General features: G+C 48.1%; 1 protein-coding gene across 3 annotated transcripts in view; it reads left to right on the top strand.

The window, feature by feature from the left end:
* Positions 1 to 15,852, top strand: part of PTPRA (protein tyrosine phosphatase receptor type A) — a 108,644-nt gene extending 92,792 nt beyond the window's left edge. For all 3 annotated transcript variants that reach the window (XM_032223954.1, XM_032223952.1, XM_032223953.1), the window contains 11 exons: positions 86 to 205; positions 1,372 to 1,538; positions 2,632 to 2,767; positions 3,601 to 3,750; positions 4,482 to 4,575; positions 5,785 to 5,861; positions 9,617 to 9,751; positions 11,270 to 11,395; positions 13,263 to 13,414; positions 14,649 to 14,784; positions 15,461 to 15,852. In XM_032223954.1, coding sequence (XP_032079845.1) covers positions 86 to 205; positions 1,372 to 1,538; positions 2,632 to 2,767; positions 3,601 to 3,750; positions 4,482 to 4,575; positions 5,785 to 5,861; positions 9,617 to 9,751; positions 11,270 to 11,395; positions 13,263 to 13,414; positions 14,649 to 14,784; positions 15,461 to 15,535 — 1,368 coding nt within the window. In that variant the 3' untranslated portion in view covers positions 15,536 to 15,852. The remainder of the gene's footprint in view (positions 1 to 85; positions 206 to 1,371; positions 1,539 to 2,631; positions 2,768 to 3,600; positions 3,751 to 4,481; positions 4,576 to 5,784; positions 5,862 to 9,616; positions 9,752 to 11,269; positions 11,396 to 13,262; positions 13,415 to 14,648; positions 14,785 to 15,460) is intronic.
* Positions 15,853 to 24,017: the final 8,165 nt, after the last annotated feature.

The following is a 24,017-nucleotide window of genomic DNA, read 5'->3' as shown; positions in this document are numbered from 1 at the left end:
AGAAGCCTGACCCTGAGGAGATGGTGGTTAGATCGCCTTCCTCTTCTGCTCTGAATCTTGGTCTATTGTGTGGTTCTCTCTTCAGTGTAAATGTGCCCAGTATTGGCCGGATCAGGGCTGCTGGACGTACGGGAATATCCGAGTCTCCGTGGAAGATATGACCATTTTGGTGGACTACACGGTGCGGAAGTTCTGCATTCAACAGGTAGGCCTCGCTGGTGTTTGCTTCGAAATAGGTTTATTTACCCTATCACCTTGTTCGATGGCTGGCTTATTTGTTAGGCAAGTGGATGCATAAAGGGCTGCGGAAATTCATATATAATGCTTGCAGCCCTAGCCATAACAGGACTAGGGAGACAGAGGAAGGAAGGAAGAGAGGATGAAAAAAGGAGAGAGAAAATGGAGAGAGAGAGGGAGAAGAAAAAGGAGGAGAAATGGAGGGAGAGGAAGGAAGGGAGAGAGAAAAGGAAAAGGAGGGAGAGAGAGAGAAACAGATAAAGAAAGGAAAGGAAAAAAGGAAGGAAAGGGAGAAGAAAAGGAAAGGGAGAAGAAAAGGAAATAGGAAGGAAGAAAAAGAAAGGAAAGGAAAAAAGGAAGGAAAGGGAGAAGAAAAGGAAGAGAAAAAGGAAAGGAAATAGGAAGGAAGAAAAAGAAAGGAAAGGAAAAAAGGAAGGAAGGAGACAGAAACAAAGAAAGAAGGAAGGAGACACAAAAAGAGAAAGAGTCCTAGCCAACCAGAACCAGGGAGATAGAGGAAGAAAAGAAGAGAGAATGAGAAAAGGAGAGAGAAAATGGAGAGAGGGGGAGAAAAAAGGAGAAATGGACAGGGAGAGTAAGGAAGGAAGGAAGGAAGGAAGGAAGAAAAGGAAAAAGGAGGCAGGGAGACAGAAAGAAAAGGAAGGAAAGAGAGGGAGAAGAAAAATAAGAGAGAAAGAAAAAGGAAATGGGAAGGAAGAAAAAGAAAGAAGGAAAAGGAAATAAAGGGAGTAGAAAAGGAAGAGGGAAAGAAAACAAAAAAGGAAATAGAAAGAAAGAAAAGGAAGGAAGGAGGCAGAAACAAAGAAAGAAATAAGGAGACACAAAAAGAGGGAAGAAGGAAGGAGAGAAAAGGAGAAACAGAAAAAAGAGACGAGAGGGGAGAAAAGGAAAGGAAAAAGAGAGAAAGGAAGAAATGGTGACAAAAATAAGGAGAGACGCTCCTTTCGCCATCCCGTGTTTCTCCTTTCCTTATCCTCACCAGCTTCCCTCTTCCTCCCTTCCATCCCTTCCTCCCTCCCTCCCTCAATCTACTCTCCCTCTGAAGCCATGGAGGTCCTTGTGGGGGGGCTTCCAGATGACCTCAGGGCTAATCTTTGCCCCCTTTCCACTCAGGTGGGCGACGTCACCAATAAAAAACCTCAGCGCCTGGTGACGCAGTTCCACTTCACCAGCTGGCCAGATTTTGGGGTGCCTTTCACGCCCATCGGGATGCTGAAGTTCCTGAAGAAGGTGAAGACCTGCAACCCCCAATATGCGGGCGCCATTGTGGTCCACTGCAGGTGAGTGCATTTCCTTTGAAGAGGAAAAGGGCCATTTCCGGGCGGGCCAGGCGCCAAGGTCTATACCAGGGGTCGGCAAACTTAAAAGACTCAAAGAGCCATTTGGAGCCGTTTCCCACGGAAAAGAAAACAGCGGGAGCCACAAAGGTCCTAACCGGAAGTTCTCTGTTCAATTCTGGAGCTGACCGGAAGTTCAGTTCCCCCACCATAGAGTCTCCTCCTAGCTGACTGGAAGTTCAGTTCCCCCATCCTAGAGTCTCCTCCTAGCTGACCGGAAGTTCAGTTCCCCCACCATAGAGTCTCCTCCTAGCTGACCGGAAGTTCAGTTCCCCCATCCTAGAGTCTCCTCCTAGCTGACCGGAAGTTCAGTTCCCCCACCATAGAGTCTCCTCCTAGCTGACCGGAAGTTCAGTTCCCCCACCATAGAGTCTCCTCCTAGCTGACTGGAAGTTCAGTTCCCCCACCATAGAGTCTCCTCCTAGCTGACCGGAAGTTCAGTTCCCCCATCCTAGAGTCTCCTCCTAGCTGATTGGAAGTTCAGTTCCCCCACCATAGAGTTTCCTCCTAGCTGACCGGAAGTTCACTTCCCCCACCATAGAGTCTCCTCCTAGCTGACTGGAAGTTCAGTTCCCCCATCCTAGAGTCTCCTCCTAGCTGACCGGAAGTTCAGTTCCCCCACCATAGAGTCTCCTCCTAATGTGGCGTCCTTTTTCCTCTGCCTGTCCTAACCGAAAGCCCTATCAATTGTGGAGACAACTGGGAAACCCTCCCCTTGCCATAGAGTCTTCTCCTGGCGCACGGTGCTTCTCTCACCCCCACACCGGAATCTCCTCTCAAAATTGTGGCGCCGACCGGTGACAGAGGGAGGAAAGAGCCACATGCGGCTCCAGAGCCACAGTTTGCTGCCCCCTAGTCTATACTGTTCACCCGCTTGCGAGCTATGATCTAAAACCGTGATGACAAACTCGTGGGACATGTGCCAGAAGCGGCACATGCTAGCTGTCACCTGTTGCTCTTCCGGGTTCCGGTGTGCCACAGATTTCACAAATATATATATATTTTCCTTCTCCCTCCTCCCCGCCCCGTCCTTTAGTGCTGGTGTGGGGCGAACGGGGACATTCATTGTGATCGATGCCATGCTGGACATGATGCACGCCGAGAAGAAGGTGGATGTATATGGGTTTGTGAGCCGAATCCGGGCGCAACGCTGCCAGATGGTACAGACTGATGTAAGTCTTTCCCCAAAGACCCGTCTCGGATGGGATCCATATTCCCCCTCTCCCCCCAGATCCTATCATTGGCCTGGCTCTTCTCCACTCGTTCTTGCTCTCCTCATCACCTTGGGGCTGGGATTATGGGATCGGGATTATTGGGATTGGGAAGCCTGGGGTTTGGATTATGGGATTGGAAATCCTGGGATTGGGATTATGGGAGTGGGAGTCTTGGGATGGGTATCCTGGGATTGGCAGTATGGGATTGGGATTATGGGGGTGGGAGTCTTGGGGTGGGTATCCTGGGATTGGCAGTATGGGATTGGGATTATGAGGGTGGGATTAGTCATCCTGGAAATGATATTATGGGGGTGGGATTGGGAATCCTGGGATTGGGATTATGGGGGTGGGATTGGGAATCCTGGGATTGGGAATCCTGGGAGTGGGATTAGGAAAATTGGGATTGGGATTATGGGGGTGGGATTAGTCATCCTGGAATTGGGATTATGGGGGTGGGATTAGTCATCCTGGGATTGGGATTACAGGGGTGGGATTAGTCATCCTGGGATTGGGATTATGGGGGTGGGCTCGAGTTAGGATCCTTTTCCTCCTCCTCCTCTCCACAAACCCCACTCCCTTCTCCCACTGATGACGTGAAAACCAGCCCACAGAGGGTCCTCCTCCTCCCCTCCCTTCCTCCTCTCCACAAACCCCACTCCTTTCTGGAACTGATGATGTGACCTAGTTCGGTCATGAGACGTCTGCAAGAAAACCACCGAGCCAATAGAAGCCAAATGAATAAAATAAAACTCAGCGAATAAAACTCAAAGAGCCCAACTTTCTCCTCTTAGATGCAGTACGTGTTCATCTACCAGGCGCTGCTGGAGCATTACTTATACGGGGACACAGAGTTGGAGGTGACTTCGCTGGAAGTCCATCTCCAGAAGATTTACAACAAAATTTCGGGGAGCAGCAGCAACGGACTGGAGGAAGAGTTTAAGGTAGGGAGCGAGTTGGATGGGTGGAAGCCATTTGCTCACCGGAGCCCTGAGATCTCCAGATCAAGGACTGGTGACCGAACCCGATCGATTCAGCCAAAGGATTTCGTCTCTTTCACCGCGAACAAACAGATTTGGGCTGTGGCAGTTGTTAACATGGATGGTCGTAAACGCCAGGCCATCCTTGCAACTCGTAGAAGACGAGGGAACAAGGAGGTGGCTGGAATAATATTAATGGGTCTGGGGTTGAGTGTCTGTGTGTGTTTGTTTGTGTGTGTGTGTGTGTGTGTGTGCTGCCTTTACTATTTTAAATAAAACATAATTCAAGCCGCTAAAACTCAACACGCCTTCTTTCCCCTACTGTTCCACAACAACAACTTTGCGAGGTGCGTTGGGCTGAGAGGGAGAGACTGTCGCCCGGTGATTGGTTCAAGATGACCCAGTCTAAGGTGGTACTAGAACTCACCGTCTCCTGGTCCTTGATACAATGGCACCCAGCCGTCTAGTGTGCCTAAGGCAGGACTAGAACTCACCGTCTCCTGGTGATTGACCCAAATTCACCCAGCCGCCTAGCATGTCTAAGGCAGGATGAGAGATTGAATAGTTGGGGGAAGCTGAGGTGCGTTGACACCTGGTTCCTAGGTGCGTGCAGGGCCGTCCCTTTAAACAGCCACCTCTCTTTAGTCCTTCGATGCTTACGCCATGCTTCTCTCTCTCTCTCTCTCTCTCTGCAGAAACTCACCTCCATCAAAATCCAGAATGACAAAATGCGAACAGGCAACTTGCCGGCAAACATGAAGAAGAACAGGGTGCTCCAAATAATCCCATGTAAGGAATTATTCTCCTATGCATTTTCTATGGTGGGAAAATGGGAGTTTGGGATTGCGAAGAGTTAGATGACATGTAGCCATAACAACATTCTTTCTAGAAAGCCAAGGTCATCCTTTATCTCTGCACCTCTGCACCTGACCGGAACTGGATGGGAGGAAGCTGCCAGCGTGGCAGTGGGGGATTGGACCATGGGATGGACTTGTGGGTGTGGGGGGCAAGTTCTTGAACTTTCAACTGGGTGGGGAAAACAAGGAAGCTTTCAGATCCAGGTTTCCCCAGATGTGCCAACATGGCTGTCTTAATCAATTGGGACTTTGAGGAACACTTTGCCTTGGACTCTGATTTAATTTTGGATGCTATTTGGAACCCTGACAGCTTAAATTGGTGTAAACCAGTGGTCTCCAACCTTGGCAACTTTAAGACCTGTGGACTTCAACTCCCAGAGTTCCTCAGCCAGCTTTGAAGTCCACAGGTCTTAAAGTCGCCAAGGTTGGAGACCACTGGTGTAAACCATGAATCGTGGCTTGATGTTCCAGAGAAGCAACCGGTTTTTAAATATTTTATCAGCTGGTTTTTTGGTTTTTTTGCCAGGTACAGATGGTCCTTGACTTACGGCCATTCATTTAGTGACCCTTCAAATTACCCCTGGCACTGAAAAAAGTGACTTATGATCAGTTTTCACACTTAACGGCTGTTGCAAGCATCCTCACGGCCATGTGATCAAAATTCGGACACTTGGCAACTGACTCCTATTTACGACGGTTGCAGTGTCCTGGGAGGGGGGGAGGGGAAATCACACGGCCCCCTTTTGCGACCTTCTGACCAGCAGAGTCGATAGGGAAGCCCGATTTGCTTAGCGACCGTATCCGTAACTGCAGCGATTCACTGAAAAAACCGCGGCCAAAAAAGAAAACCCTGTAAAAACGGGGCAAAACTCACAAGTGTCTCGCTTAGCGACAGGGATTTGGGGCTCCACTGCGATCGTACGCCGAGGACTACCTGTGTTTCCTGCCATTGAGTTTTGCAAAGTGGGCATCGCTGCTGCGTCCGAATGGCTTGCAGGGAGATGTCGCCAATTTGGGGGGGTTGCCATGGAAACCCATCATTCCTGAGCCACATCATGCCACTCCAGAATCCTTCCTTCAATGCCTCTTACCAAAGATTTCTAAAGTGGTTTTGTCTCTTCTCCCCCCGCCCCCCCTGCAGATGAGTTCAACCGAGTTATCATTCCAGTGAAGAGAGGCGAGGAAAACACAGATTACGTAAATGCTTCTTTTATTGACGTGAGTCTTCTACTTTCATGAATTTTATAATACATCACCATCTTCTTCTAACGCCCCCATCATCCTTTGCGGGGGGGCGGACTCTGAGCAACTGATTGGAGCTGAGTATTTAATGGCCTTCCTGTTGCCAGGGCAGAGTTCTATTCGTCAGATATATTCTCAATGTGCCCAGAGAGAGAGAGAAATATACATGGCACAACAAAACCGCGCTCGACTAAAGCACGCCCGATTAAATCGCGTCACCAGGTTGTCCTCAGCAGAGGAAAACATGCAAATGTAATAAAGGTTAGAAGGGAGGGAGGGAGGGCAGTAGGGAAGTCAGGATGGAGAGGAGAAAGGAGAGGAATAGGAAAGGCAGAAGAAGGGGGGAAGGATAAAGAGGAGGAAGAGAAAGAAGAGAAGGGAAAGAAGGTGGGAAGAAAGAAGAAGAGGAGAAAGAGGAAAAACTGGGGAAGGAAGGAGGGAGGGAAGAGAAGAGGGTAGTAAAGAGGGAAAGAGGGAGGGAAAGAAAGAGAGAAGGAGAGTTGAAAGGAAGGAGGGAAGGAGGGAGGAAAGGAGGGAGATTAAAAGGAAGGAGGAGGGAAAGAGGCAGGGAAGGAGGAAAGGTATGTGAGAAGGAGGGGGGGACCGAGGGAGAGAAAGGACGGGGAAGGAAAGGAGGAAAGGAGAAAAGAAAGGAGGGAAGGCAGGGGAGAAGGAAGTAAGGGGGGGAGGGAAGAAAAGAGGGAGGGAAAGATACCTAACCTTTGATGTTTATAATGATTTGATAGTATGGGAATATCGCGAAATGTAGTTGTATTGTTTGTTACAAGTTATGGATGTTGTATTTTCTTTTTACCAATAAAATCTTTATATTAAAAATAAATAAATAAATAAATAAATCGCGTCACTGACGTCATCAACAGGGCGACAACAGCGAGCACGGAGAAAGAAGGGCGCTTTAAATAGCGCTTTAAAAGCAAGCCGATTCAAGTTAAGGTAAGGGTTAGGTTTAGGGTTAGGTTTAGGGTTAGGTTAAGGGTTAGGGTTAGGTTTAGGGTTAGGTTAAGGGTTAGGATTAGATTTAGGGTTAGGTTTAGGGTTAGGTTTAGGGTTAGGTTTAATGTTAGGTTAAGGGTTAGGATTAGATTTAGGGTTAGGTTAAGGGTTAGGTTTAGGGTTAAGGGTTAGGTTTAGGGTTAGGTTAAGGGTTAGGGTTGGGTTTAGGGTTAGGTTAAGGGTTAGGATTAGGATTAGGTTTAGGGTTAGGTTAAGGGTTAGGATTAGGTTTAGGGTTAGGTTAAGGGTTAGGTTTAGGGTTAGGTTAAGGGTTAGGTTTAGGGTTAGATTTAGGATTAGGTTTAGGGGGGTTAGGTTTAGGTTTAGGGGTTAATTTTAGGTTTAGCGTTTACAGCGTGCTTCTGTCTCCGCGCTGTTGTCGCCCTGTGATGACATCAGCTATGTGGTTTCGTCGAGCGCGCTTTAGTCGAACGCGGTTTTGTGGTGGAACCGAAATATATGCCCCTACCTAGAATCAAACTCACAGCCTCTGGATTATGAAGCGAGAGCCCCACCTTTAGGCCACCACAACACTTGGTTAAAATTCTGCAGTTTGTCGTTGAATGAACCCGTAATCCCTTGCGGGGTGGATTCTGGGAAACTGAATGGAGCTGAATTTTTACTGGCCAGATGCCTTTCCTGTTGCCAGGGCGGAGTTATATTCAGCAGATATATTTTCAATGTGCCCAGAGAGAGAGAAATATCTGCCTCTGCCTAGGCTCGAACTCACGGCCTCCTGATTGTGAGGCGAGAGATCTACCTCTAGGCCACGGCGCCACTCGTGAATTTTCTAACACGAGCTGAGAAAATTCAATCTGTGGAATGAAATCTTTGAATAGGTTTTTTTTTTTTAAAGTGTAAGCGTCCGCCTTCCTTTTTATTTCTGCATACAATATTTAGTTTATTCAAGAAATGTTCAAACACAAAACGGCAAAATGTTGAGACAGAGAAAAACACAACAAAAAAGAGACATTTTAAAAAGTGTTATTAAAAAAGGAAGATTAACACACGTACGCATAGCATCCTCCTTTGTGGAATGCTGATTAATATACTACAACAATGTTAATCTCCCCTCCTTACTTAGCAAAACAGGCCAAAAGAATGTTATACCGATTGCAAAAGGGTTAACAGGAAAGACAAGTGTGATAAAAAGAAATATCTTAGTGCAGTGGTCAGAGTGCGGTATTGCAGGCTACTTCTGCTGACTGCCAGCCGCCTGCAATTTGGCAGTTCAATTCTCACCAGGCTCAAGGTTGACTCGGCCTTCTGTCCTTTCGAAGTCGACAAAATGAGGATCCAGATTGCTGGAAGCAATATACTGACTCTAGCAATAGCAATAGCAATAGCAATAGCAGTAGACTTATATACCGCTTCATAGGCCTTTCAGGCCTCTCTAAGCGGTTTACAGAGAGTCAGCATATTGCCCCCAACAATCTGGGTCCTCATTTTACCCACCTCGGAAGGATGGAAGGCTGAGTCAACCCTGAGCCGGTGAGATTTGAACCGTTGACCTGCTGATCTAGCAGTAGCCTGCAGTGCTGCATTTAACCACTGCGCCACCTTGGCTCATCTAAACCGCTTAGAGAGGGCTAAAGCCTTGTGAAGCGGCATATAAGTCTAAGGGCTATTGCTATTTTCCTTCCTTCCTTCCTTCCTCTATTAATTCCCTTTCTCATTCTCCTTCCTAATGGTGACACAGTGGTTAGAATGCAATATTGCAGGCTAATTCTGCTGACTGACAGCAGTTCGATCCTGACCGGCTCAAGGTTGACTCAGCCTTCCATCCTTCCGAGGTGGGTAAAATGAGGACCCAGATTGTTGGGGGCAAGAGGCTGACTCTGTAAATCGCTTAGAGAGGGCTGTAAAGCACTGTGAAGTCATATATAAATCTAGTGCTATTGCTATTTTCCTTCCTTCCTTCCTTCCTTCCTCTCTTAATTCCCTTTCTCATTCTTCTTCCTGGTGGCACAGTGGTTAGAATGTAGTATTGCAGGCTAACTCTGCTGACTGCCAGGAGTTTGAGTCTCACTGGCTCAAGGTTGACTCAGCCTTCCCTCCTTCCGAGGTGGGTAAAATGAGGACCCAAATTGTTGGGGGCAAGGGGCTGACTCTGTAAACCACTTAGAGAGGGCTGTGAAGCCCTGTGAAGTGGTATATAAATCTAAGTGCTATTGCTATTTTCCTTCCTTCCTCCCTCCCTCCCTCCCTCTCTTAATTCCCTTTCTCATTCTTCTTCCTGGTGGCACAGTGGTTAGAATGCAGTATTGCAGGCTAACTCTGCCCACTGCCAGGAGTTCAAGGTTGACTCAGCCTTGCGTCCTTCCGAGGTAGGTTAAAATGAGGACCCAGATTGTTGGGGGCAAGGGGCTGACTCTGTAAACCGCTTAGAGAGGGCTGGAAAAAACTGTGAAGCGGTTTGTAAGTGTGAGCGCTATTGCTAGGTGGGAAGGGAGGAACACAGCGGCGCAGTGGTTACAAAGCAGCATTGCAGGCTAATTGTGCCGACTGCCAGCAGTTCGATCCTGATCGGCTCAAGGTTGACTCGGCCTTCCCTCCTTCCGAGGTGGGTAAAATGAGGACCCAGATTGTTGGGGACAAGAGGCTGACTCTGTAAACCGCTTAGAGAGGACTGTGAAAGCACTGTGAAGCGGTATATAAGTCTAAGGGCTATTGTGATTTCTATCCATCCTTGTGACGCCCGTTTCAACGTTTCCCAGGGTTACCGTCAAAAGGATTCCTACATCGCCAGCCAAGGACCCCTCCAGCACACCATTGAGGACTTCTGGCGGATGATCTGGGAGTGGAAATCCTGCTCCATCGTGATGTTGACTGAGCTGGAAGAGAGGGGCCAGGTGAGCTAACCTGGAGAAGAACCTCCAGAGGAACAAGTGGCCTTGAGATCCAGGCGCTTCCTGGATCAGGCGAAAGCTCTCCAAAACCCACCGTTTTCTTCCCCGCAACGGCCAACTAGATACCTCCGAGGTTCCTGCAAAGGAGAGATGGAGATTGGCTTCTCTTTCTCCGCCGTGGCTCAGCATCGGGGTGCCGGGAAGGCGGGCTTCCCCGCCACGTTAATTTTTCAGGGCCTCCCGTGATTTCATTTAATCCTCCTCACAAACCCCACTCTCTTCTATCACGGATGATGTTACCTTCTTGGGTCATGAAACGTCTGCAAGAAAGCCACCAAGCTCAGAGAGCACCAAGGACCCCACAGTCCTCTTCCTCCTCCTCGCAACCCCCCCTTCCTTTTAGCACTGATGATGTTCCCTAGTTGGGTCATGAAACGTCTGCAAGGAAACCACCAAGCTCAGAGAGCACCAAGGACCCCACATTTCTTCTCCTCCCCCTTCCTCTTTTCCTCCACTCTTCAAACCCCATTCCCTCGTAGCACTGATGACGTTCCCTAGTTTGGGTAATAAAACGTCTGCAAGAAAACCACCAGACTCAGAGAGCAGGATCTCCCTCTCACTAACCAGCTGAGAACACCCTTGATCTCCATGGGTGAGAACCTAACAAGAACCGCCATTGGGGTGCCGGGCAATCCTTCCCTTGCGTAGCCTTGAAGGAGAAGGCATCAAAAGACCTCTTCTCTGTCAGAGTTTGTTGCAGAAGAACCAAATCCAGAAAGCACACACAGATAACTGATTTAGCAGGATTCACGAACTTCTTTATATACCCGTATTTTTCAGAGTATAAGACGCAGCGGAGTAAAAGACGCACCAAGATTTTGAAGAGGCAAATTTTAAAAATATATACTTTTTTCACTCTGTAAACCTCCCAAAAACGGCCTGTTTTTTTGCAAAAACAGGCCCATTTTTTGTCAAAAAAAGGGCATGCATAGCCTTTAGGAAGCTTCCAGAGTGCTCCTGGGGACTGGGGAGGGCAAAATTGAGCAAAAAAAAACGGCCCATTGTTCGCTCATTTCTGCCCTCCCCAGCCCCCAGGAGCACTCTGGAAGCCTCCTAAAGGCTATGCACGGCCATTTTTGCAAAGGGGGCGGGGTTTCGGGAGGCTAAAAATGCTGTATTCAGTGTATAAGACGCACCCAGATTTTCAGCCTCTTTTTTGAGGGGAAAGGGTGCGTCTTATACTCTGAAAAATACGGTACATAATGAGTAAATGTGCAATACCAATAGTGAATTCTCTAACGTGGTAGTAGCTGCAGGCAAAACACAGTCAGCGGAGAAGTTGGTTTCCGAGTTCAGAGCTTAGTACAGCTGAGCCACGCCCAGACTTCTTACTTAAGTTTCTGTTTCCAAATAAGCCTCATTGGCCGACCTAGTTACCATGTCTCTGCTAGTTCATGAATATGCTGACATTCTCAGTGAGCTTTCTCATGGTCCTGTCTTTCCTGTTTCCTGGCTCGCTAGGAGAAGTGTGGTCAGTATTGGCCTTCGGACGGCTCTGTATCTTACGGAGACATCACCATAGAGCTGAAGAAGGAGGAAGAGTGTGAGAGCTACACAGTGCGGGATCTGCTGGTGACCAACAACAGGGTACGTGTTGAGAAACCTGGCCTAGGTTTGCAGGGACGCGCCAGTCATGACAGGTTCCTGGTCTCTGGAAAAGGATGCAGAGCTGATGATACACTGTACAGGTAGTCCTCAACTGACGACCAGAGTTATATGTTAAATGACCAAAGTTATGACGGTGCCGAGTGAATAGTGCTTACGACTGAATACAACTCTGAGTTTTTGGCATCCCAGCGTTCCCAGACTCATGAGATCACAATCTGGTTGCTCAGCAATCTGCTCACACTTATGACTGGTTGCAGAGTGATCTTGCGATCGCCATTTGCAACCTTTCCCGCTGGCTTCCCCAGAAAGACAATGGGGAAGCCAGCAGAGAATGTCACAAGTTGCTAGAGTAAGTCTCTCCCATCCTCCCCATCCCCTCTGCATTTGCACTTGAGGTCCTCCATCCCGTGCACTTTCCCTTAGCCTTACTACATCTCCCTTGCCCATCCTCCCTGAGCCTCACCATGCCTCCTGCATGCCTTTGCACACTTTCCCTGAGCCTCGATGCACCTCCCTGGCACCTCCATGCACTCTTCTCACCACGCCTTCTTGCGCCCTCGTGCTCCCCCCCCCTCTCCCATCCACCAGCAGCCTGCCAATCTGCTTTCAAGCCACCTTGAAGACTTCCCACTTCTTGCTGGCTTCCCCTATGACTTAGTTGGGGAAACCAGCAGGAAATGCCCTCGCCTAACAAGCTCTTAATTCACTTAACAGTGGCAACAGAGACCACAGGGATGGCCATCATTAAGCAATGCAGTCATGTTTTACAACTGCATTGCTAACTATTGGAAAATCTGGTCCCAATTGTCACCATAAGTCAAGGATCACCGGGAAAAATATTTTCCGTTGTTTACAGCTCGCAAACGTTGTGCCTTTTAAGGAAAAAAGGCCTGTTGAAGCAAAGGATTTGTGTGGTGGGGGTGGGGGGAAGCTGCAGTGTTAGCAGGCTGTTTCAGATCCTTTCATAGTCAGAAAAACTCCTTGGATCACTCTGGATGGAGCAATCACGTGAAAATCACATGAAGTATTAGTACCACTTTACAGAGCCTTAGTACGGCCACACTTGGAATACGGCATCCAGTTTTGGTCGCCACGATGTAGAAAAGATGTGGAGACTCAGGAAAGAGTGCAGAGAAGAGCAACGAAGATGAACAGGGGACTGGAGGCTAAAACATACGAAGAACGGTTGCAGGAACTGGGGATGTCTAGTTTAATTAAAAGAAGGACCAGGGGAGACATGATAGCAGTCCTCCAATATCTCAGGGGTTGCCACAAAGAAGAGGGAGTCAAGCAAATGATCTCCAAGCCTTACTGCCAAATCGCCCCTTTGGTCTTAACTGTTCTTGCCTTCTGGCAGCTCTGCGCATGCGCACACTGGGAACAGGCTCCCCCTATTCCTCTGCCTCTCTGATGTCCGACTCTAGAGGCTCCGGAGGCAGCACATAACTCCCAGATGGCCCTGGTCCCCCTCTCTGCTTCCAATGCAGAGCCCTCGTCCGAGCCTTCCCCAAACTCCAGGACTGGCCCATGTTCCTCCCCAACCTCCTCACTGTCCGACTCTGCTGCCAGCTCCGGCAGACCACATCAGAGAGAAGCAACCTAGAAATAGATAGGAATTTCCCGACAGCAGCGAGAACAATTAATCCGTGGAACAACTTGCCACAAAAAGCCCCAACCTTGGAAGTTTTTAACGAGAGATTGGACAAATATTTGTCTGCAGTTGTATACGGTCTCCTGCTTGCTTGAGCAGGGGGTTGGACTAGAAGACCTCCAAGGTCCCTTCCAATTCTTTATTATTCTGTGGGGATCAAGCTTGCTTCAGCGTCCCTCCCCTTTTCCCCCGCAGGAAAACAAAAGCCGTCAAATCCGACAGTTCCACTTCCACGGGTGGCCGGAGGTGGGGATCCCCAGCGACGGGAAAGGCATGATCAATATCATAGCAGCGGTGCAGAAGCAGCAGCAGCAGTCCGGCAATCACCCCATCACGGTGCATTGCAGGTAAGCAGCGGGGTTCGCCCCACGGGTGAAATCCAGCAGGTTCTGACAGGTTCTGGAGAACCGGTAGCGGAAATTTTGAGTAGTTCGGAGAACTGGCAAATGCCACCTCTGGCTGGCCACGCCCTCATGTATTCTCTGCTTCCCAAGTCCCACACACACACACACACACACACACACACACCAGGCATGCATGCACGACCCCTCCCCAGACTTTGGAGGCTTTCCTGAAGCGTGGGGAGGGCGAAAACGGCCTCTCCCGGCTCCCCTCCGGAAGCCAGAAACGGATTGTTTCCGAACTTCCAGTTTGGTCCATTGGAGCTGTTTTTCGACCTCCCCAGGATTCCGGAAAGCCTCTGGACCACAAGGAAGTTTGTTTCTGTTCGTTGGGGCCGTTTTTCGCCCTTCCCAGCCTCCAGAGGCTTTCCTAAAGCCTGGGGAGATGGCGAAAACGCCATCCTCCGGAAGAGCGAAAAGTCAGCTGGCCGGCGCACGCATGTGTGCCGGAGCTGACGGCTGGCGTGCCACCAAATATGGCTCGGTGTGCTTCTCTGAAGTTTCCGGAGATTGAAAAACAGCGGAAAATGAAGGCTGAAGTCAGTTGGCCAACAGGCGCATGCACGCTGGAGCTGCCAGGGCAATGCCAGGGGTCGGCAAACTTAAAGACTCAAAGAGCCATTTGGACCCGTTTCCCACAGAAAAGAAAACACCGGGAGCCACAAAGGTCCTAACCGGAAGCCCCCCGTTCAATTCTGGAGCTGACCGGAACTTCAGTTCCCCCATCATAGAGTCTCCTCCTAGCTGACCGGAAGTTCAGTTCCCCCACCATAAGAGTCTCCTCAGTTCCCCCATCATAGTCTCCTCCTAGATGGTCGGAAGTTCAGTTTCCCCACCATAGAGTCTCCTCCTAGCACGGCGTCCTTTTTCCTCTACCTGTCCTAACCGAAAGCCCTATCAATTGTGGAGACAACTGCAAAACCCTCCCCTTGCCATAGAGTCTTCTCCTGGCGCACGGTGCTTCTCTCCCCACCCCGAACTAGAAGCTCCTCTCAAAATTGTGGCACCGACCGGTGATGGAGCCGCAGCAGAGGGAGGAAAGAGCCACATGCGGCTCCAGAGCCGCAGTTTGTTGACCCCTGGCCTAACAAATGGCTCCGTGTGGCACGCGTGCCATAGATTCGCCATCCCAGCTGCAGGAGGAAGGACCCCGTTGATCTCCTCTTTGTCTCCTTCCCAGTGCTGGAGCCGGCCGGACGGGGACTTTCTGTGCGTTGGGCACCGTCCTGGAACGGGTCAAGGCGGAAGGAATTCTGGACGTCTTCCAGACGGTGAAGAGTTTGAGGTTACAGAGGCCGCACATGGTGCAAACACTGGTAAGCCTCCCCCGTCATGGCGACGGGACCCCGAAGCTTAGTTGAGGTTGTCCTCCACTTACAACAGTTCATTTAGCGACCGTGCACTGTTATAACAACATCGGGGGAGAAGTGACAGTGACTATTTTTTCAGACTTAACGTCCGTCGCTGCCTCCCTCCGCCTGGTCACATGCTCACAATTTAGCATGCGATCGAAATTTGTACATGTACATGTGACTGTTGCAGTGATCCCCTTTGGGGACCTTCTCACAAGTCGTCAATGGGGAAGCCGGATTCACTTAACGACCATGTCAGTAACTTAACACCTGCAGCGATTCGCTTAACAACGGTGGCAAGAAAGGTCCTAAAATGGGACAAAACTCGCTTTGCGATGGAATTTTTTTTGGGGGGGGGGGAACTTGATTGTGGTCAATCCCTCGAAAGACTTTGCTGGATGGGAATTAGCAGAATCCGCAGTCAATTATTAAAAGGGATTTTTGATGAGACCAGGAGTTTGCTTCATGCTCTCGGGAAGCCTCGGTCAGAACAATTCTCTGTGTGTGAATTTCCCCAAATTCTTAGGAATTCTGAGACGTTCCCAGATTTTTCCAAAGATCTTTTTTTGGGGGGGGGGGGAGAGATTCCCTGATTTGTTGCATCACTCACCTCCCATTGTCTCTTCTGTCTAATCCACAGGAACAGTACGAATTCTGCTACAAGGTAGTCCAAGAATATATAGATGCCTTTTCAGATTATGCCAACTTCAAGTGAAGCCGATCTCGCCCGGAAGAACGAAAAGAAAAGTTGCCTTCTTTAATACTTTGTAATATTCTGTTTGTTAATATCCCTTATTCCCCCCCCCCCGCCTCCCACCCCCCTCAAATGTGTATATAATCTTAACTGTTCTAGAAGGGTTGGTACCATAAGATTGCTATTAATTAGCTTTGAGATTTTATATGTAGCAAAAAAAAGTGTTAGATATAAAGAAGATTGTAGGCACTTTTTTTTCCCAATGTTTTATTGGGGAATTAAATAGTGTGATATTTGTCGAAACAAAGGAAAAAAAATCAAAATAATTCTGTCCTGGAGAGTTTATGCCGGCTGTTTTTTTTTTTTTTTTTCTGTTTTCTATTTTGTTTTGTAAATCTCTTTTATTTTTATTTTTCCCTTGAGGGAGTAAAGCTTTTTAAAAACCAAAATGAGATTTCTTCCTATCAGCTGTTTTCTTTCGGAAAAAAAAAAGAGTGGCACGCCAATAACATTTTTTTTAAATAGCTTTTTCTTTCTCCTCCGTCTCCTGGGAATTCCCTGGGATTTACATTATTTTATTTTATTTTTTGTTTTAAAGAATATTTAGCAGAGATTTTGGTGGACGAGAAAGAATGTTTTCTTGTTTTGCCTCCTTTTCCAAACCTCTTCACCATAAGTGGTTCAAAGGGTGGAACTTTCCTTGCTCTTTGGAATTCAGACCAGATGTTCCTGAGTGATGTCATAAAACCTAGAATAATAGGGGATTCTGGTAGTTAAAAGTCCCCATATCTGGCAATTGCCATACACATAAATTTATAATAAGCAGTGTGGATGATTGATATATTTGATATATACATCGAACAGTGTTTCTCAACCTTGGCGACTTTAAGTCCTGTGGACTTCAACTCCCAGAATCTGGGAGTTGAAGTCCACAGGACTTAAAGTCGCCAAGGTTGAGAAACACTGACACAGAATATAGAGTAGCAGAGTTGGAAGAGGGACCTTGAAGGTCTTCTAGTCCAACCCTCTGCTCAGGCAGGAAACCCTACACCGCTTCAGACAAAGGGTTGTGCAACATCTTCTTAAAAACTTCCAATGTTGAAGCAGCCACAATTTCTCGAGGCAAGCTGTTCCACTGATTGATTCTTCTAACTGTCAGCAAATCGCTCCTTAGTTCCAAGTTGCGTCTCTCTTTGATTAGTTTCCACCCGTTGCTTCTTCTGCCTTTGTGTGCTTTGGGGAATATGAATTTATAATAAGCGGGGGGTGGGGGGAGAATGATATATACATATAGTTTGTAATCTGCTCAGTCACTTTGTAAGGGAGCTCAGCGGCATAGGAATGTAATAAACTCTAATAACAGAAGAAGAGAAGCTGGAAGGGACCTTGGAGGTCTTCTAGCCCAACCCCCTGTTGAAGCAGGAGACCCAATACCATTCTGGACACTGGGCTGTCCAGTCTCTTCTTAAAAACCTCCACAACTCCTGGTGATAAGCCAGAATCCACTGATTGATTGTTCTTGGTGTCAGGAAATTTCTCCTTAGTTTTAGATTGGATCTCTCTTTTTTTAAAAAAAAATAAACAACCATATTTGGAGAGTTGAGGATCCCAGCTGTGATGGAGAAGATGCTCCATATTTTTTTTGGGAGGGGGAATCATCTACAAAGGTCCCTCTTAGGGCCTAGCACATCTGGATATCTCCTTAAGTCTTTCTGTCGAGCGGCAAGTTTTCCAGCAGGATTCCTTGGATGTCGAAGTGCTTCAGCCTAAACTGTTTTCCTTTGGAATTCATCTCCTTCCTTCACTGGCCTCCCTGCCTCTTTTAATGGAATCGACAAATGGTTTCACTTTGTCTCTCAACTTGGAAGCAGGACTGGGCGTGAATTTAACAGAATAACAAGCGTTGGAAGGGACCTGGGAGGTCTTCTAGCCCAACCCCCCCTGCTCAAGCTGGAAACCTTAGCCCATTTCAGACAAACGGGTGTCCAATATCATCTTAAGATCCTCCAGGGATTTTATGGGCCGTGCAACTTTCCTGCAGTTTTTACCCTGAAGTATCCTGGATGACTTCCATCTCCTCATCCTTCCCTGCTTGGCGGAAACATCTCCCCCCCCCCCCAAATTTGCAGCACCCTAAACTTCACCAAAAGAGTTTTGATGATGACGATGATAATTTTCCTCTTCTAGTTGGGCTCTTTCTCTCTTTATAGAAAAATCCCGGTTTCCAGACGTTTAGCTAAAATAATTCTAGAGTGTTTCAAGTGAGAACTCTTAAACTTGGCACATCTTGGCCGCCGCGAGTTATCCTTCTTAACGCGGATGGTTCCAAATATCCTGGGATTGCAGCTTCCCCGAAAGAGCCGAGGTGGCGCAGTGGTTAGGGTGCAGCACTGCAGGCCACTTCAGCTGACTGTTATCTGCAGTTCAGCGGTTCTAATCTCACCGGCTCAAGGTTGACTCAGCCTTCCATCCTTCCGAGGTGGGTGAAATGAGGACCCAGACTGTGGGGGCAATATGCTGACTCTGTAAACCGCTTAGAGAGGGCTGAAAGCCCTATGAAGCGGTATATAAGTCGAACTGCTATTGCTATTGCTAAAATTTCGGGAATCCGTTGCCGGAAATCTGTTTTCGGGCCTCTTCATTTTTCTTCTCTCTGCTGTGGTCAGCGGGCCTCCCTTCTCTTTACTTTGCACAAGTGAGTCACGCTGTAAAAATTGGATTTGTTTTCACTACAAATTGAAAAACAAGCAGAATCCTGTTGGATTGGAAAAAATGAAGGAGATACGGAAGGAATCAGGTGGAATGCTACCGGTTTGGGACGGTTTGCCTGAAGCGGTAGTGGGAAATGTTAACCGTTTTTCCCGAATCGGTAGTAAAATAAAAATGCTACAGGTACGGGCGAACTGGTAGTCAGCTGAACCGCACGATTTATATTCTCTTTCTAGCGAATCTATATTGCGCAGCGCTGCTGTTCCCCTCCCTCTCCCCACCCGCTGTTCTACTCGGACTCCGAAAAGGCTTCTTAGCGCCTGTGGTACGTATGTGCGTGCAAAGAAAACCGGTAGCAGATTTCAGAGCATTTCACCCCTGGAAGGATTTTTTTTTTTTTTTTAAAAAGAACATTTTCCTCTCAACCTGGATCATCTTCCTGTATTTTCATTCCCCCTCTTCATTGGGAGTGCAGCTTTCTGCGTTTACAAGGGTACGCTCGTATTTTTTTTAAATTCCACTGAAAATAACACACCGCAAAAAAGGGTAAATAAAAGGTATATTAAGTAAAACAGCTAGCCGAACACTGCTGGGTATTCCACTACCGCTTCGGGCAAACCAGTCCGAACCGCTAGAATGCCACTTCCGATAGAGGGGATGAGTTAAGTTTTTCATCGACCGAATGATGAAACCAAGAAATCAAAATACCAAGACGATACTACTTGCATTGTAACGAAGTAGGAAGCTGCCGTGGCCTAGAGGCGGGGCGCTCGCCTCACAATCAGAAGGTTGTGGGTTCGATCCTAGGTAGAGGCAAATGTAGGGACTCCTGCTTGGGCAGGGGGTTGGACTAGATGGCCTGCAAGGTCCCTTCCAACTCTGTTCATCTCTTAATACTGTACGTGAAGAACCAACTGTATCTTCATTTGTGGACTTTAACCATTTGTGATTTGTTCCTTCACACAAGTGGTGGGGCAGGATATAACATTCCCCAATGCATTTGGGATGTGTTCCTTCTTGCCCACCCAAACCAAGAGTTTAAACTCCCTTTCCCGCCTGCTTCCTTTTTCCTTTCCCCCGTCTCTTGTTAGAAGCATACTATCTATTGCAGTGTTTCTCAACAAGGGCTACACATGGTTGTGAATTCCCTCTCTGGGTTCAGCTGCCCCGTGTGATTCTCTCAAGCAGAGAGAAGGATCGGTCCTTAGGTGCAACCATGGGTGAGGGAGACACCTACCATCCAGGGATGGCTTCCTGCTGCCATTACTACCAGTTCGGCGCCTGAAAAAGTTTGCGCGCGGGCGCTAGCTTCGTTCGCCCACGCATCAAACACACACATACACATTTGCACTTAAGACTTTCTGCGCACAACATTATAAAAGGAATAAAATTTACATTGTTTTCAAGGAAGATTTTTCCACGCATGTGCAGAACAGAAAATCAAGTTGGCGCCTCCGAGGATAGAACTGGTACGGTCGTGTCCACCAGAGTTACTATCTATTCGACCGTACCGGTAGGAACCCACCTCTGCTACCATCTTTCCTGGGTTTTGTGCCTTCCAGATGTGGCCCATCTCAACTGTGAGATTTGCTTGGGAAGACGCCAACTGGGCAGGAGGCCCTGAATCTGGGCTGTTGAAGAACCTCTTCAGGAGTTTGGGAGATCCTAGATCTTCTCGCTCTTCCCTAGCCGAAGCATCTTGAGGGAAGCCTCTGGAAGTTCATGCCAGTCTAGAGAGAAGCAGGGCTGATCTTACTAGATCACAGAAACGGCTGAGTAAAAATGTAAGATTCTCACGCTCCATCCGGTGTGGGGCGTGGATGAGGAGACCTTGATACGTGAAGTCCTCCCTTCCGTCTTGGCACATCTCAAACCACAGAGGCTTGCTGAAACCTGGAGCAGATGAGGGCTCCTCGGTGCTCTCTGAGCTGGGTAGTTTTCTTTCCGGCGTTTCACGACCCAACTAGGTAGCATCATCAGTGCTAGTAGGGAGCGGGGTTTCCTCTCTTGTGTACATAGAAGTGGCTCGCTCTGTCGATGGGAGTGTTGTTTTCTTGGTAGTTCCTTGATTAAGCTGTTGTTTATCGTTTGTCTGAGTTGGTAGCACCACCTACCAAGTTCCATTAACCCTATCAAGGAACTACCAAAAGAGCAGACCTCACTCCTTTTGTAGCCTTGATGTTACCTAGTTGGGTCATGGAATGTCTCCAAGAATGCAATCAAACTTGGAGAGCACCAAAAATCCTACAGTCATTGTCCTCCTCCAACCCGCTCCCTTCTAGCACTGATGATATTACCTAGTTGGGCCATGAAACGTCTGCAAGAAAACCACCAAGCTTAGAGAGGACCAAGGACCCCACAGTCCTTCTCCTCTCCACACACCCCACTCCCTTCTAGCACTGATGATGTTACCTAGTTGGGCCATGAAAAGCCTGCAAGAAAACCACCAAGCTTAAAGAGCACCAAGGACCCCACAGTCCTCCTCCTCCTCCTCCTCTCCACAAACCCGACTCCCTTCTAGCACTGATGATGTTACCTAGTTGGGTCACGAAACGCCTGCAAGAAAACCACCAAGTTCGGAGAGCACCACGGACTCCTCATTTCAACCCCGAGCTACAAATTACCCTTCTTTATCGGTGCAACTTATTAGTGGATTCCCGGCTACCTTATATACGCGCATCTTCCCATCCTAAAGCTATACATTATAAACAGATTGTGGTGTCGGTGGGCACATAGATAGGCACATATTTTGTCTCGCTTTCATTCTCTCCTTGGGCTTGCCGTTTGAGGGGGCATCGTAGCTGCCTTAACAAGAGGGGTCCTGCTTTGTGCCAAAACCAAGTTTCTTGTCCCCCCCCCGCCTCCCCACCCCCAGGATTACGCCAAGGCAGCCTGTGTAAACTGTGTCCCCCTCCCCTTCCTCTCTGTAATTGTAATTCTTCTCTTTGCCTCATTCCGAATGTCTTAATATCTTGTATTTATTTTTGTTGACCAAGTAAATGCTTTTCTTTTTATTTTTTAACTGGGCTGGTTCTTTCTTCTACCGCCATGGAAATAAGGCCGCGCGCGTCGTCCTCCTCCTCCTCCTCGACTCCGCGACCGCCACCCAAGTCCAAACGTTTTGTCGCGAAGCGAGACGTCGGCGAGCTTTGCCCTCTTTCCGGCCACCGTTGTTAAGCGGACACGGCGGTGGGTCCGTTAGCAATGAGGACTTTCAGTGAATCAGGCTTCCCTCTTTGTCTCAGAAGGGGATCATGTTGCACACACACACGCACACACACACACACCTGGGACTGTCGTAAATACGAACCAGTTGCCAAGCGTCCGAATTTGAATGAGGTAATCCTGGGAATACAATGGTCGTAAGTGTCAAAAACACTCATAAGTTGCTTTTGTCCGTTCTGTCGTAACTCTGAACGGTCGCTAAATGGACAGTTGTAAGTCCAGGACTACCAGATGGAGGATTCAAACACACCCGTGGGGGTGGAGGAAACAAACCTTAAGATTATCCTTGGATGCTCTTAGGCCCGTATTTTCGTTTTTGTCTTGCAATCAAGTCATTCCTTTAATTGATGGACGATGGGTTAATTTGAATTTGGAAGCCCTGCAGATGTTTCATTCTCCATGTGTGGTTTCTAACTGTGTTATGGCCCGTCAGTGGCCAGTGGAGCTGGTAGCAGATTTGGACAGTGAGGAGGTTGGGGAGGAACCTGGGCCAGTCCTGGAGTTTGGGGAAGGCTCTGAGGAGGGCTCTGTGTCGGAGGCAGAGAGGGGGACAGAGCCATGACAGTTATCAGCTGCCTTCAGAGTCGGACATCAGTGAGGCAGAAGAACAGGTGGAGCCTGTTCCCAGTGTGTGCATGCGCAGAGTTACCAGACGAAGGGAAGAGCTAAAGAACAGGGGTCGACTTGGGAGTAAGGCCACTGGTGGACGGTGAATGGCCCCTCCCAGAGGACATAAAAGAGGAGCGAAAGGGGAGTGGAGTTTGCAGGAGACAATCAGTTCGCTTCATTGGTTTGTGACTCTCCGAGACTCCTTGCCAAGTTTTGCAGATCTCAGCCTGGCAGCTCTCCAAGCCAGATAAGGTCTGTGACCGTAAATCCTCCCTTGAAAGACTTTGCTGGATGTGAAAGAGCAGAATTCACAGTCGATTAATAAAAGGGTTTTTTGTCGGGACGAGGAGTTGGCTTCAGGCTCTCGGGAAGCCTCGGTCAGAACACTAGGCCTACTTTGATCATTGCTAGTTACTTGGTAAGTAACATTTGCCTTGCTTCCTGGACAGAAAGGTGACAAAATAGCCCATCCTAATTAACACATCTTGGCTTATTTGAAGACACAAACAAGATCCTTGACCCATTTTAGATTGATATTTGGGGGCCAAGCCAATCGGTGACTACTAGCCTCATGGATTCAATTGAGTGAAGGCACCAGGCTGGAAACCAGTTGACGGTGAGTTCTAGTCCAACCCCAGGCATGAAAGCTGGCTGGGTGACTTTGGACCAATCACCAGGAGAAAGTGAGTTCTAGTTCCATGAAAGGTTCCTGGATGACTTTGGGTCAATCACCAGGGGACTATGAGTTCTAGCCTGCCTTAGACCTGAAAACTGATTGGATGAACTTTCGGCCAATGATTGGAAGAGGGTGAGTTCTAGTCCCGCCTCAGGGATAAAAGCCAGCGGGATGACTGGACCAAGGACCAGGCGACGGTGAGTTCTAGTCCTGCCTTAGGCATGAAAGCTGGCTGGGGGACAGGACATCCGTGGCATCACTCACAACGTGAGTCTGAGATACAGAACTCTTGCAGGAGGCTAAAAGAATGGAGGCCTGCCTAACTTCATGAGGCAAGGAGTTCCATAGGTCAGGGGCTGCCACGGAAAAAGCCACACTTCCTAACTCCGGGATCCAATGTGGTACTTTTTTTTGTGTGTGTGCGACAAAAACACTCGGCAACCGATTTCACAAAACAAAACGTGTTTCCTGAATTAGTTCTTTCCGCCACGGCTACCTTCGCAAGCCGAGATGCCCCCCTCATTCGTCTGGCTGATGTTTGTTTATCCTCTCGAATCCAATCCTTGGCAGACGGGACGGTGAGGCAGGAGACATGACGCGCTTCTTGGCATCCGACCTCCTGACGGACCGTTTGTTTGAGTAGCTGTGTTTGCTGCTTTTTCTTAAAATACACAATTTCAGAAGAAACCGGGCGGGATAAAATTAGCCCGTGGCCTTGCTTAAAATTAGATTTGCAAGATTTCCATTGCAGAGGGAGCAAAGGACGACCAGCAGATGAGGCTTCTTGTGTTGGTAAACTTTTTATCCTTCTCTCTTTTGATCATCATTAAAAGATGAATAGAATAGAATGGAAGACAAAAGATAGAATAGATTAGAATGTAGAATAGAGTGGAATGGAATGGAAAGGAATAGAAAATATGGAATGGAATAGAATGGAATGGAATAGAATAGAATAACAGAGTTAGAAGGGACCTTAGAGGTCTTCTAGTCCAACCCCCTGCTTAGGCAGGAAACTCTACACCATTTCAGACAAGTAGTTATCCAACTCTTCCAGTGTTGGGGCATTCACAACTTCTGGAGGCAACTTCTGTTCCACTGATTAATTGTTCTAACTGTCAGGAAATTCCTTCTCAGTTCTAAGTTGCTTCTCTCCTGGCTTAGTTTCCACCCATTGCTTCTTGTTCTGCCCTCAGGTGCCCTGGAGAATAGCTTGACTCCCTCTTCTTTGTGGCAACCCCTGAGAGATTGGAAGATGCTATCCTGTCTCCCCTGGTCCTTCTTTTC

Source organism: Thamnophis elegans, chromosome 9 (assembly GCF_009769535.1).
Source record: "Thamnophis elegans isolate rThaEle1 chromosome 9, rThaEle1.pri, whole genome shotgun sequence".
In the NCBI taxonomy this organism is placed as follows: Eukaryota; Metazoa; Chordata; class Lepidosauria; order Squamata; family Colubridae; genus Thamnophis; species Thamnophis elegans.
The sequence above is the reverse complement of the archived record's forward strand: the minus strand, read 5'-3'. Positions and strand labels throughout refer to the sequence as shown.